This window comes from Leuciscus leuciscus (assembly GCF_965113295.1).
Source record: "Leuciscus leuciscus genome assembly, chromosome: 14".
NCBI lineage: Eukaryota > Metazoa > Chordata > Actinopteri > Cypriniformes > Leuciscidae > Leuciscus > Leuciscus leuciscus.
Window position 1 is genome coordinate 1,458,925 of NC_138738.1, and position 12,500 is coordinate 1,471,424.

Sequence of the window (12,500 nt, forward strand, 5' to 3'; positions counted from 1 at the left end):
AAACTGTTAGTCTGCTCATATTATATTCCTAAAACTCTTTACATGTTATGCTGGGATCACACTGCATGAAGGTTAATTATTATTATTTATAATAATAGATTTTTTTTATATATATATATGTAAATAATGATATTATTTCCAAATTAATAAATAAATATTGTGGCAACCCTGGAGTTGGTAAGTATATACTGTACCTCGAATTAATTAATGCAATGCAAGTCGCTTTACAAAAATGCATGAATGTAAATGGGAACTGTAAGGTTTTATTATTTAATTAACAATAACTCTACAGTATTTATTCAGATCAATTCAATTCAATTCACATGTTTGTATAGCGCTCTTCACAACACACATCGTTTCAAAGCAGCTTTACTGAAAATGCATGAGTCCACATTACAGTTTAGAGTGATCTGTTATCAGAGGTAAATGTCTAAGTCATGCATTTCAGAAATGTACATATGCAAATCACAGATAGCTAAAAATGTATTAAACAATTCAATAATTTATGCAAAAAAAATGCATTTAAACAATGTAATAATTTGAGGCAGAAACAAGCTGATTGAAGTAATGAATACTTGTTTGTCAACATATGATTATGACAGAAAATTGTTTATTAATCCTAGTTATTGTTCATTTCTACATTTACTAATCCATTATTAAAATAATAAGTTGTATCTGATAACATTAATGCACTAATATTAACAAAGATTACTGAAACAAATGCATTGCTCATGTTAACTGATGCATTAACTAATGTTAATGTTAAACGAGATCTGTTAATATGTGTTAAAGTGGCTGTTTATTGTAAATGACTGCATTGATGTTAGATGTTGCAGTGCTGATGTTCTCTGTGCTGATGTTGTGTGTTCTCTGTGCTGATGTTGTGTGTTCTCTGTGCTGATGTGTGTGTTCTCTGTGCTGATGTGTGTGTTCTCTGTGCTGATGTGTGTGTTCTCTGTGCTGATGTGTGTGTTCTCTGTGCTGATGTGTGTGTTCTCTGTGCTGATGTGTGTGTTCTCTGTGCTGATGTGTGTGTTCTCTGTGCTGATGTTCTGTGTTCTCTGTGCTGATGTTCTGTGTTCTCTGTGCTGATGTGTGTGTTCTCTGTGCTGATGTGTGTGTTCTCTGTGCTGATGTTGTGTGTTCTCTGTGCTGATGTGTGTGTTCTCTGTGCTGATGTGCGTGTTGTTGTGTGTTCTCTGTGCGTTCTCTGATGTTGTGTGTTCTCTGTGCTGATGTTGTGTGTTCTCTGTGCTGATGTTGTGTGTTCTCTGTGCTGATGTGTGTGTTCTCTGTGCTGATGTGTGTGTTCTCAGTGCTGATGTTGTGTGTTCTCTGTGCTGATGTGTGTGTTCTCAGTGCTGATGTGCGTGTTGTTGTGTGTTCTCTGTGCGTTCTCTGATGTTGTGTGTTCTCTGTGCTGATGTTGTGTGTTCTCTGTGCTGATGTTGTGTGTTCTCTGTGCTGATGTGTGTGTTCTCAGTGCTGATGTTGTGTGTTCTCTGTGCTGATGTGTGTGTTCTCAGTGCTGATGTTGTGTGTTCTCTGTGCTGATGTTGTGTGTTCTCTGTGCTGATGTTCTGTGTTCTCTGTGCTGATGTGTGTGTTCTCTGTGCTGATGTGTGTGTTCTCAGTGCTGATGTTGTGTGTTCTCTGTGCTGATGTGTGTGTTCTCTGTGCTGATGTGCGTGTTGTTGTGTGTTCTCTGTGCGTTCTCTGATGTTGTGTGTTCTCTGTGCTGATGTTGTGTGTTCTCTGTGCTGATGTTGTGTGTTCTCTGTGCTGATGTGTGTGTTCTCAGTGCTGATGTGTGTGTTCTCTGTGCTGATGTGTGTGTTCTCTGTGCTGATGTGTGTGTTCTCAGTGCTGATGTTGTGTGTTCTCTGTGCTGATGTGTGTGTTCTCTGTGCTGATGTGCGTGTTGTTGTGTGTTCTCTGTGCGTTCTCTGATGTTGTGTGTTCTCTGTGCTGATGTTGTGTGTTCTCTGTGCTGATGTTGTGTGTTCTCTGTGCTGATGTGTGTGTTCTCTGTGCTGATGTGTGTGTTCTCTGTGCTGATGTTGATGTTGTGTGTTCTCTGTGCTGATGTGTGTGTTCTCTGTGCTGATGTGTGTGTTCTCTGTGCTGATGTGTGTGTTCTCTGTGCTGATGTTGATGTTGTGTGTTCTCTGTGCTGATGTGTGTGTTCTCTGTGCTGATGTGTGTGTTCTCTGTGCTGATGTGTGTGTTCTCTGTGCTGATGTGTGTGTTCTCTGTGCTGATGTTGTGTGTTCTCTGTGCTGATGTGCTGATGTTGTGTGTTCTCTGTGCTGATGTTGTGTGTTCTCAGTGCTGATGTTGTGTGTTCTCTGTGCTGATGTTGTGTGTTCTCAGTGCTGATGTGTGTGTTCTCTGTGCTGATGTTGTGTGTTCTCTGTGCTGATGTTGTGTGTTCTCAGTGCTGATGTGTGTGTTCTCTGTGCTGATGTTGTGTGTTCTCTGTGCTGATGTTGTGTGTTCTCTGTGCTGATGTTGTGTGTTCTCAGTGCTGATGTGTGTGTTCTCTGTGCTGGTGTTGTGTGTTCTCTGTGCTGATGTTGTGTGTTCTCTGTGCTGATGTTGTGTGTTCTCTGTGCTGATGTGTGTGTTCTCTGTGCTGATGTGTGTGTTCTCTGTGCTGATGTGTGTGTTCTCTGTGCTGATGTTGATGTTGTGTGTTCTCTGTGCTGATGTGTGTGTTCTCTGTGCTGATGTGTGTGTTCTCTGTGCTGATGTGTGTGTTCTCTGTGCTGATGTTGTGTGTTCTCTGTGCTGATGTGCGTGTTGTTGTGTGTTCTCTGTGCTGATGTGTGTGTTCTCTGTGCTGATGTGTGTGTTCTCTGTGCTGATGTGTGTGTTCTCTGTGCTGATGTGTGTGTTCTCTGTGCTGATGTTGTGTGTTCTCTGTGCTGATGTGCTGATGTTGTGTGTTCTCAGTGCTGATGTTGTGTGTTCTCTGTGCTGATGTTGTGTGTTCTCAGTGCTGATGTTGTGTGTTCTCAGTGCTGATGTTGTGTGTTCTCAGTGCTGATGTTGTGTGTTCTCAGTGCTGATGTTGTGTGTTCTCTGTGCTGATGTTGTGTGTTCTCTGTGCTGATGTTGTGTGTTCTCAGTGCTGATGTGCTGATGTTGTGTGTTCTCTGTGCTGATGTTGTGTGTTCTCAGTGCTGATGTTGTGTGTTCTCAGTGCTGATGTTGTGTGTTCTCTGTGCTGATGTTGTGTGTTCTCAGTGCTGATGTTGTGTGTTCTCAGTGCTGATGTTGTGTGTTCTCAGTGCTGATGTTGTGTGTTGTTTGTGTAGGAGAGAGCGAGCGCTGTCTGGGTTCTGAAGGAGAGGATGAGGGCAGTGTTTGGGGAATGGAGGTTCAGGACAGCAGAGATGCTCAGGATAAAGTAAGCGAGGGAACGGATCCTGGGAGTCCGGCTCCGGAGAACTGGATCCACACGGAAAACACACCCCGTAACATCACGAACACACACCCCGAACGCTGCGACCACAGCATGTTCAGTAAGTCTACGGCCAAATAAAGCCTCAATTAAAACGTTTTACACTCTGTTGTTCCACGAGAGTCTTTTGAACTGTTTATACTCCAGAATAAAAGATCTGAAGAACCTGTAATGAAACATCAAGAACAATTACAGCACTAAAAATGGATGAAAACTCTTTCTCAAAACCCATTATTCAATCGGACCAAAACTTTGTTTACACACATTAAAAATGCTAGATAATAATAAAAACATTTGGATGCCACACACATGCAGCAAAGTAGCAAACTACAGTCTGAGAAGCTTCATATTGTGTCATAGAAAAATATTAGTGGACATACTAATCGCAGGATTCAGTAAGTAGTACGTTAAGTAAAGTTAGTAAAGTTAGTTGTAAAGTTCAAATATCAAGTAAAAAAATTAATAAAAAATTGTCAAAGAATAATGCAGATTTAAAAAAAACTTTTGAAGAAAAAGGAAAGTGTTTTTCTCACCCTTGAATAAATCTGTACAAAAATAAAAAATAAAAAATGAAAAACAATGTATGTCAATAATGATGTCATGTGACAACAATGTCAAATATCAAGTTTAAAAAACACACACACACACACACACACACACACACACACACACACACACACATATATATATATATATATATATAATAAAACAAATTAAGTGTTTTTCTCACCCTTAAATGAGTCTGTTTATATTTTGCATTTTAAATTTTTGTACAATGTATGTCAATAATGATGTCATGTGACAACAATGTAAAATATCAAGTTTAAAAAAAACATATATTTATATAATGGCCATTTTAAACAGTGTTTTTCTTACCTTTGAACGGGTCTGTACAAAAATTAAACATGCAAAATAATGTATATATATATATATACATGATCTTAATATATTGAATTTTAAACACAAATCCATTCAGCCTAAAGTGACATTAAAACCCAGTTTTAAGTGTTTGTCTCCGTCTTGAACGGATCTGTTCTATGTTTGTAGAATTTGGGTTTTAATTTTTATTTATAATTTTTTTTTAAACTATGTCAAAGACAGCAGTGGCCTACATTCGTGTCAGCTTCCTGTGTGTAATCATCACACGATATGACTTGACACATTTAAAAAAAGAGTAATTATCATCATCGTCGCTGTAATGACTCATTTCCACCGCCTCCGTGATTCTGACGATATTCGTTACAGAAATGCAGAAACACAAAACTGCTGCGCTCATCAACCGTCATCATATTTCCTCACATCAGACGAGGCGAAGCTCCTCTGCTGAAATCAAAAGCTTCTCGAGATCAAACGCTGGAGTTCGTCTATAACAGCGACTCAAACACACGACATCTGCAAACATTTGAGGACGCGCTGGCATCACGGCTCTGCTCGGGCTTCAGTTTTGTTGGTTTCAAGGGAGAATTTCTGCAACATTCGTGCGATTCTCTCTCAAGTTTAAGCGTTCCTTCATAACGAGAGTCGCACAAACTCACAAACACAACATCTCTATTGGGAATTAATGACAACAGGCTGATATAAAGACAAAGCACTGTGACCTCGTAAACTGAACTGGTGCAAAACACTATTTAAGTTTTTAAACAAACATTCAGATTTTTGTATTCGCTGTGTTGTTTATTGTTTTTTATCTTTATTTATTTCTAGGGGGTTAAATATACTGTCATGAAAATAATAAAAAATATATAAAGACACTATAAAAATATACAAAACTATATAAAATACTTCTCTTTATATATATATATATATAATTTTTTTGTATATTTTTATAATGTGTTTACAAATTATTTTGAATAAAGATAATAATGCTTATAACTTGCCTTAATATTTTATATATATATATAATATTAAGGCAATAAATAAGAATTATTATCTTTATTCAAAATACTTTGCTTTTAATTTTGGAGTAAAATGTATGGAAACCCATTTTCACCATATCATTTAAAAAAAAACATGCTTTGGTAAATCATAAGCATGACATAAAAAGTAAGAATTATGACAGAAAAAGTTGAAACTATGAGATACTAGGTTAAATCTGTGACATAAATGTCAGAAATATGACATAATTTTTTACTTTTAAGTCAACTTTTTATGTCATAATTATTTTAATCTGGATTAAAACATGTCAGCCCAGAAATTATATCTGGTTGAAAATGTTCTGATTCTTTATTATTATTATTTTACTGTTCTTTTGCACTTTTGTTTACTTTATACATTTTGTTGTATGTTGTTTTGTTGCGTTTACATGATCAGGGTTCTTTTTGCTATCAAAAAAAGTAATTAAAACCTGTTATCAAGAAAGTTCTCTGTATCTTTTCCACCTGTTTTGTGATGTAATTCCTGACGTTGATCTGAGCGTGTGTGTGTGTCTGTGTGTGTGTGTGTGTGTGTGTGTGTGTGTGTGTCTCAGGTCAGACTGACGCTCATGTGATGGATGATGTGCCTCATTACGACTCAGTGGTTCAGCTGAGGAAAGTGTCGAACCTGCTCAGTCCGATTCACACACAGAAACACAACGGATCCGTGAACTCGTATCATTTAGACGGCGTTCAGGACGACATGTCTCCGGTCTGCTGGTCACCGGGAGAACACGACTCACCTGAGGCCAAAGGTACACCAGCATCACCTGCAGTTTATGTGACACAGGGAACATACAAGGAGATTAAAGGGATAGTTCACCCAAAAATGAAAATCAGCCCATGATTTACTCACCCTCAAGTCATCCTAGGTGTATATGACATTCTTTTTTCAGACGAATACAATCAGAGTTATATTAAAAAATGTCCTGGCTCTTCCAAGCTTTATAATGGCTGTCCATAAAAGTGCATCTATCCATCATAAAAGTGCATCTATCCATCATAAAAGTGCATCTATCCATCATAAAAGTGCATCTGTCCATCATAAAAGTGCATCTATCCATCATAAATGTGCATCTGTCCATCATAAAAGTGCATCTATCCATCATAAATGTGCATCTGTCCATCATAAAAGTGCATCTATCCATCATAAATGTGCATCTGTCCATCATAAAAGTGCATCTATCATCATAAAAGTGCATCTGTCCATCATAAAAGTGCATCTATCCATCATAAATGTGCATCTGTCCATCATAAAAGTGCATCTATCACCATAAAAGTGCATCTATCATCATAAAAGTGCATCTGTCCATCATAAAAGTGCATCTATCCATCATAAAAGCGCATCTATCCATCATAACTGTGCATCTGTCCATCATAAAAGTGAATCTATCATCATAAAAGTGCATCTATCATCATAAAAGTGCATCTATCCATCATAAAAGTGCACCTATCCATCATAAAAGTGCATCTATCATCATAAAAGTGCATCTATCCATCATAAAAGTGCATCTATCATCATAAAAGTGCATCTATCATCATAAAAGTGCATCTATCCATCATAAAAGTGCATCTATCCATCATAAAAGTGCACCTATCCATCATAAAAGTGCATCTGTCCATCATAAAAGTGCATCTATCCATCATAAAAGTGCATCTATCATCATAAAAGTGCATCTATCCATCATAAAAGTGCATCTGTCCATCATAAAAGTGCATCTATCATCATAAAAGTGCATCTATTCATCATAAAAGTGCATCTGTCCATCATAAACGAACTCCACAGGCTCCGAGGGGTTAATAAAGGCCTTCTGAAGCGAAGCGATGCATTTGTGTAACAAAAATATTAATATTTAAAACTTTATCAACTAAAATAACGAGCTTCCGGCCAAACGAATATATGGATTCTACTTAAATCTAAGCGCAACTTATGCGAGTAATGCGACGCACTGCTGATATTTACGCTACACCATGACGCTCTACGCTACTTCTGACGTCACGAGTTACATAAGTAGCGCTTTAGGCGTAAGTAGAGACTGTGTATGTTCTTCTGCCAGAAGCTAGAATTTTACTTTGTAACGTATTAAAGAGTTAGTTCACCCCAAAATGAAAACTCGGTAATTACTCGCCCTCATGTTGTTCCAACCCCGTAAGACTTTCGTTCATCTTCGGAACACAAATTAAGATATTTTTGATTAAATCTGAGAGCTGTCTCACTCCTCCATAGGCTTCTCTGTAATTGAAACTTGCCGGCCCAGAAAGTTAGTAAAGACAATGTTTAAAATAGTCCAAGTGACTACAGTGGCTCAACCTTAAGTTTATCAAGCGGCGAGAATACTATTTGTGCGCAAAACCCCCCAAAATTAACGACTTTATTCAACTATTATACAGTGGATTGAGCCACTAGGGAACTCTGATTGTATTCGTCTGAAAGAAGAATGTCATATACACCAAGGATGACCTGAGGGAGAGTAAATCATGGGCTGATTTTCATTTTTGGGTGAACTATCCCTTTAAATATGAATATTTTTCTTACACAAATGCATCAGATAAATTGAATGAATCAGATTAATGAGATAGTCTCTCTTGCGGGTGTGCAGACGGTGGACCGCTAAACCCTGACGCCCCGCAGACGTGCCCGTACTGCCAGCGGACCTGCCAGTGCGAGGCGTCTCTGAGGGAACACCTGAGCTTCTGCCCGGCTCGGGACGCGGGAGACAGTGTGTGTCCTCTCTGCGGGTTCAGTTCCCCGTACCGGTCTCAGATGGAGCGACACCTGACTCTCCACGCTCACACACACGAGAAGGTACGTCACACACACACACATGCAGGGGTGTGTTTCCCGTACAACGCCGTAACTCGATGCTTAAAGCTGCGTAACTTTTTTGGGTTAAAAATTATCCAAAATAAATGTTTGAGCAAGTACATCACCAGCCAGTGTTCAGAACTCTCTGCTTGCCTTCGATTCAAAACGGTAAACTTGTAATAAAGTCCAGTGGTTCTGGTGGATTTCCGTGGGAAATTCGAGCATGTCTTTGCGTGATTCCGTCACATCTGTCCACATAAAGAAGAGTCTCGGCTAGTCGGCTATGAGTGTGAGGATGCTGGCGATTTATAGCCTTTTCTCACAGAACTTGATATAATTAAACTTAGCAATTTGATGCCGGATCCAGAAAGGTTCAAACGACATTCACCAGCTGGAGATTCACCCGGTGTAAAATGCAAAAGACTTCAGACTTCGGAGTGGCTATAGAAGAAAAGAGACTGACACCGGCTCATGCGGAAACAAGGATAAACATCGGAAGGGCATTGAATGTAGTCCCGCAATGCTGAGGTTGTTAAAGGGACAATGTGTAGGAATTTCTCCCATCTAGCGGTGAAATTGTATTTTGCATTCAAGCGAATAGTGCTCTCTGGTGCTCTACAGCGCCTCGCTCTTTCAAATGCGTGTTTCTTCTACGGTAGCCGTTATGTACCAAAAAGCTATGACAGGATGTCTTCTAATAGCACTTCATCGAGTTTCCTTCGGGTGAACTGGTTTGTTATTTCAAACAAACTGCAACTTGACACAACGAACAAACGGATATTTGATAGAATTTAAAGTTTCCAAAGGCAGAGAAGCGACCAAGCAATGAAAAAAAGCTTGTAATTAAGACCGTAACATTGACTTACCTGTCAAGAAGAAAGCAGGCAAGTTCAGCTTCTCTTTTGAAAGCTTAAACCTTGTTTTTTGCAATCTCCAGTCCTGTGGCTCCACATATGTATGGACTCCTCCATTATAAATAACCGTACAGTGCAGCCTTTTAAACTTGCCGGGGCAGTGACAATCGCCTCTCAAATCTTCTTGTCCGGTTCAGCTGGTTTCAGTCACGTGACGCTGGCTCTGAACGAAAACACGTTGTGAAAACGCGTTGGCCTAGTACTTTTTGTCCCTCTCTGCTATTATAGTTTTTCAAGATGGCGGAACGACATGGAAGCCTCCGTGGACCTACCCGTCCCATGTATATAAAGATAATAAATTCTTTGTTTACGAGGATAAGTCCGATCATTGGCAGAGGTATTTGTTCACCATTGAGGACATATTTATGAATAAAAATATTTATTTTAGATAATAAAATACTTAAAAAGCTACACATTGTCCCTTTAACATTAACAATTTGAGAACAAAGTATAATTTGCACAGTTTGACGTGATATGATGAGCGATCGTTAGATTTAATCAGCGCGATTTACTGCAATGCTTTTTTCCCCTTAGTTGGTCAGAACAGAATGTTATTTCTTCAGACGACATTTTACAGTGAAAATTCTTATGTTGGTCAAACTTCCCAAAAGTAGAATCTGTGATTGCGAATGGCAGGATCCACACCGGCGGCGACTGACAGCCGCACATTCTCCTCAAAACATCGGATTCATCCGCGCTGTGCCGTGCCGAGGCACAACCCACGTCAAGTTGATCATTCCGCGAATAACTGCAATTGCAGATTTCGAACAGAGAGGGCGACAAAGAGGAAAAACTACGGACTGCAGCTTTAACGAGTACGATGCATCGTTGAAGAAATCAACTATAGTCACGACTGTTTCCCGAAACCGTACTGTCGCACATTGGTTAATGATGTCACGGATGTGGTGGAGCAATAACTTCTTTTAATGAATCTGTTTGAGATCGAATTAATGCAAGATGTTAATTACAGACATGTCATCTGAGGACTATTTCTCATTTTTCTCAGTTATTTTGCTTTATTTCCAGATTCAATCATAGACTCGTTCTTACACACTAGAGCTCGTTCACTCATGCGCACTCTTCAAAAACTACGCTTTAAATCTCTTGACAAACTAAAAGACGTAAATGACATTTGTATGTATTCTAAATAAAAGACACGGATTGCACTGAATGTCAGCTTACTTATTTTGCTCAAGATAAGGATTAATTGAGTCCACATGTCATGCAAACTAGAAACTCTTCTTCTAACCACAGGTCGAGATCTAGAGCTGTTCTTCCAAACACACAACTGTGCGATGCTGTTTGCGAATGTTCGTTAGAACGATGGTTTTGGGAAACACAGACTCGTTGAACTGCTGATAACGACGGAACTTGCGACCATAGTTGGCTAATGCTGCTTTTGGGAAACACACCCCTGAACACCCCAGTTTGTCAACACGCATGTAGACGTGTGCTAACTGCTCATGATTTCATGTATGTCCCAGAATTCCTTGCCTGAGCCCAGTATGGAGAGCAGGAAGTTCAAGTGTAATCAGTGTGGAAAGGCCTTTAAATACAAGCATCACCTCAAAGAGCACCTGCGCATTCACAGTGGTAAGAAACACAACCAGCTAAAGTGGATTTAAGAAAATGCACAAGTCATATTTCACACGACATTTACATCATGCATGAAGAAATATTAATATTTTACCACCATTAGGAATTCTCTGCACATATGCTAAATTCTTATTGCTGTAATGTAATTTTTAGAGTAATGAAAGTTAAAATTATCTGGAACATCATTCTAATTTTAGTATTAATATATATATATATATATATTAATATATATATATATATATATATATATATATTATAAACTAATACATTTATTTATGTATTTTAATTATCCTATTATATATATTATTCACATAATTCTAAATATTTTTCTTTTGGTTTTGGAGTAAAATAAGCCAATTTCCTCAACATAAAAAAACCAAAACTTTCAGAAAAAAATCACATTTTGGTAAATCATAAGCATGACAGTCATAATTATGGCATAAAACGTTAAGAATATATTATATAAAAAGTTGTTGACGCAATATAAAAATTATGACTTTTTGTTATAATTTCAACTTTTTGTCATAATTATGACTTCTTGTGTCATAATTTTTGACACAAGATTCAATGAATTCCTCTACATATGCTTCTAAAACCATTATGATGCTGAATAAAGCAAAAAAAATATATAAGATTTACAATAAAAAACATGCATAAGACTAAAAATACACCAATCAGATAGAATTAAAGTCCACCTGTGGTTGTTTATATGTCTTATGTGGTGTTTTAAATATATTTTTAAGACAAACCATGTGTAAATTCATAAGACACCATAACTCAAAAACACCCGTTGACTGATAATGTAGTCAAGCCAACGGTTAATCATAATTACTGTTATGTGTCCAACGTTGTAGAGAGCGCATTAATATTCTTGTAGAAGAGCCTGTATGATTCACTCTTTCTCTTCTTTTTCTGAATCAGTTTCTGTTTGAAACATATTCGGCTGAATTAAACCAATATTTCCACTTGGATCAGGTAATCCGAGCTGGAGTGGGTGAGTGAGTGAGTGGAGGCGGGGCTCATTTGCATATTCATGAACCCACGTATACTAAATTAAGCAATGGTGTCGAGTTACATTCAAGCTATTTTAAAGCATGAAGAAATTATTTTCACAGGAAAAAACATTTAAATGTGTCATTTTGGTTATCAAAGATGAGTTTTAAGGAATTAAGTTATCGACACATGGCTCATTTGCATATTCATGAATCCGCATACACTAAATGAAGCAAGGGTGTCGAGTTACATTCAAGCTATTTTAAGGCATGAAAAAAAAAATTTCATAGGTTTAACATTGAAATGTGTCAATATGTCATCAAAGATGAGTTTTAAGGGATAAAGTTATCGACTGAATCTCTGTGTCCGCAGGCGAGAAGCCGTACGAGTGCTCGAACTGTAAGAAGCGCTTCAGTCACTCGGGATCCTACAGCTCACACCTCAGCAGCAAGAAGTGCCTCAGCGGGAACGCAGCTCATTTTAACGGACACTCCCATCACGCGTACTTGACGCCCGTCTTCCCATCGCCCACGTCGCCCCCTGTGGTCGGCGGGAGAAACTGCAGCCGGGGAAAGTTCCCGTTGGAGTCCGCCGTTCCCGTTTTGAGCCGGACGTGGGATCCCGCGGATGATTTGGCCATGAGGACGGGTGTGTTTAAAGGCACAACGTTGCTGCCGTTGCTTCAGTCGCGTAGTAAATTCGAACACCTCCTTCAGGAGATGCTCCGTCGGGAGGTGGGAGACGAGGCGCGGAAAAATGAGAGATCACCAGCGTGTAATAACCTGTCGTCGCCACAGCGCGCGTCTTGGCAT

The 12,500-nt window shown here is 38.7% G+C and overlaps 1 protein-coding gene across 3 annotated transcripts in view; it reads left to right on the plus strand.

Moving 5' to 3' along the window:
* Window positions 1-12,500, plus strand: part of LOC309474070 (zinc finger E-box-binding homeobox 1) — a 48,959-nt gene that overhangs the window by 28,828 nt on the left and 7,631 nt on the right. For all 3 annotated transcript variants that reach the window (XM_082136374.1, XM_082136375.1, XM_082136376.1), the window contains 5 exons: window positions 3,321-3,527; window positions 5,934-6,134; window positions 7,980-8,185; window positions 10,584-10,692; window positions 12,061-12,500. The exon at window positions 12,061-12,500 is cut by the window's right edge and continues 570 nt beyond it. In XM_082136374.1, coding sequence (XP_081992500.1) covers window positions 3,321-3,527; window positions 5,934-6,134; window positions 7,980-8,185; window positions 10,584-10,692; window positions 12,061-12,500 — 1,163 coding nt within the window. The remainder of the gene's footprint in view (window positions 1-3,320; window positions 3,528-5,933; window positions 6,135-7,979; window positions 8,186-10,583; window positions 10,693-12,060) is intronic.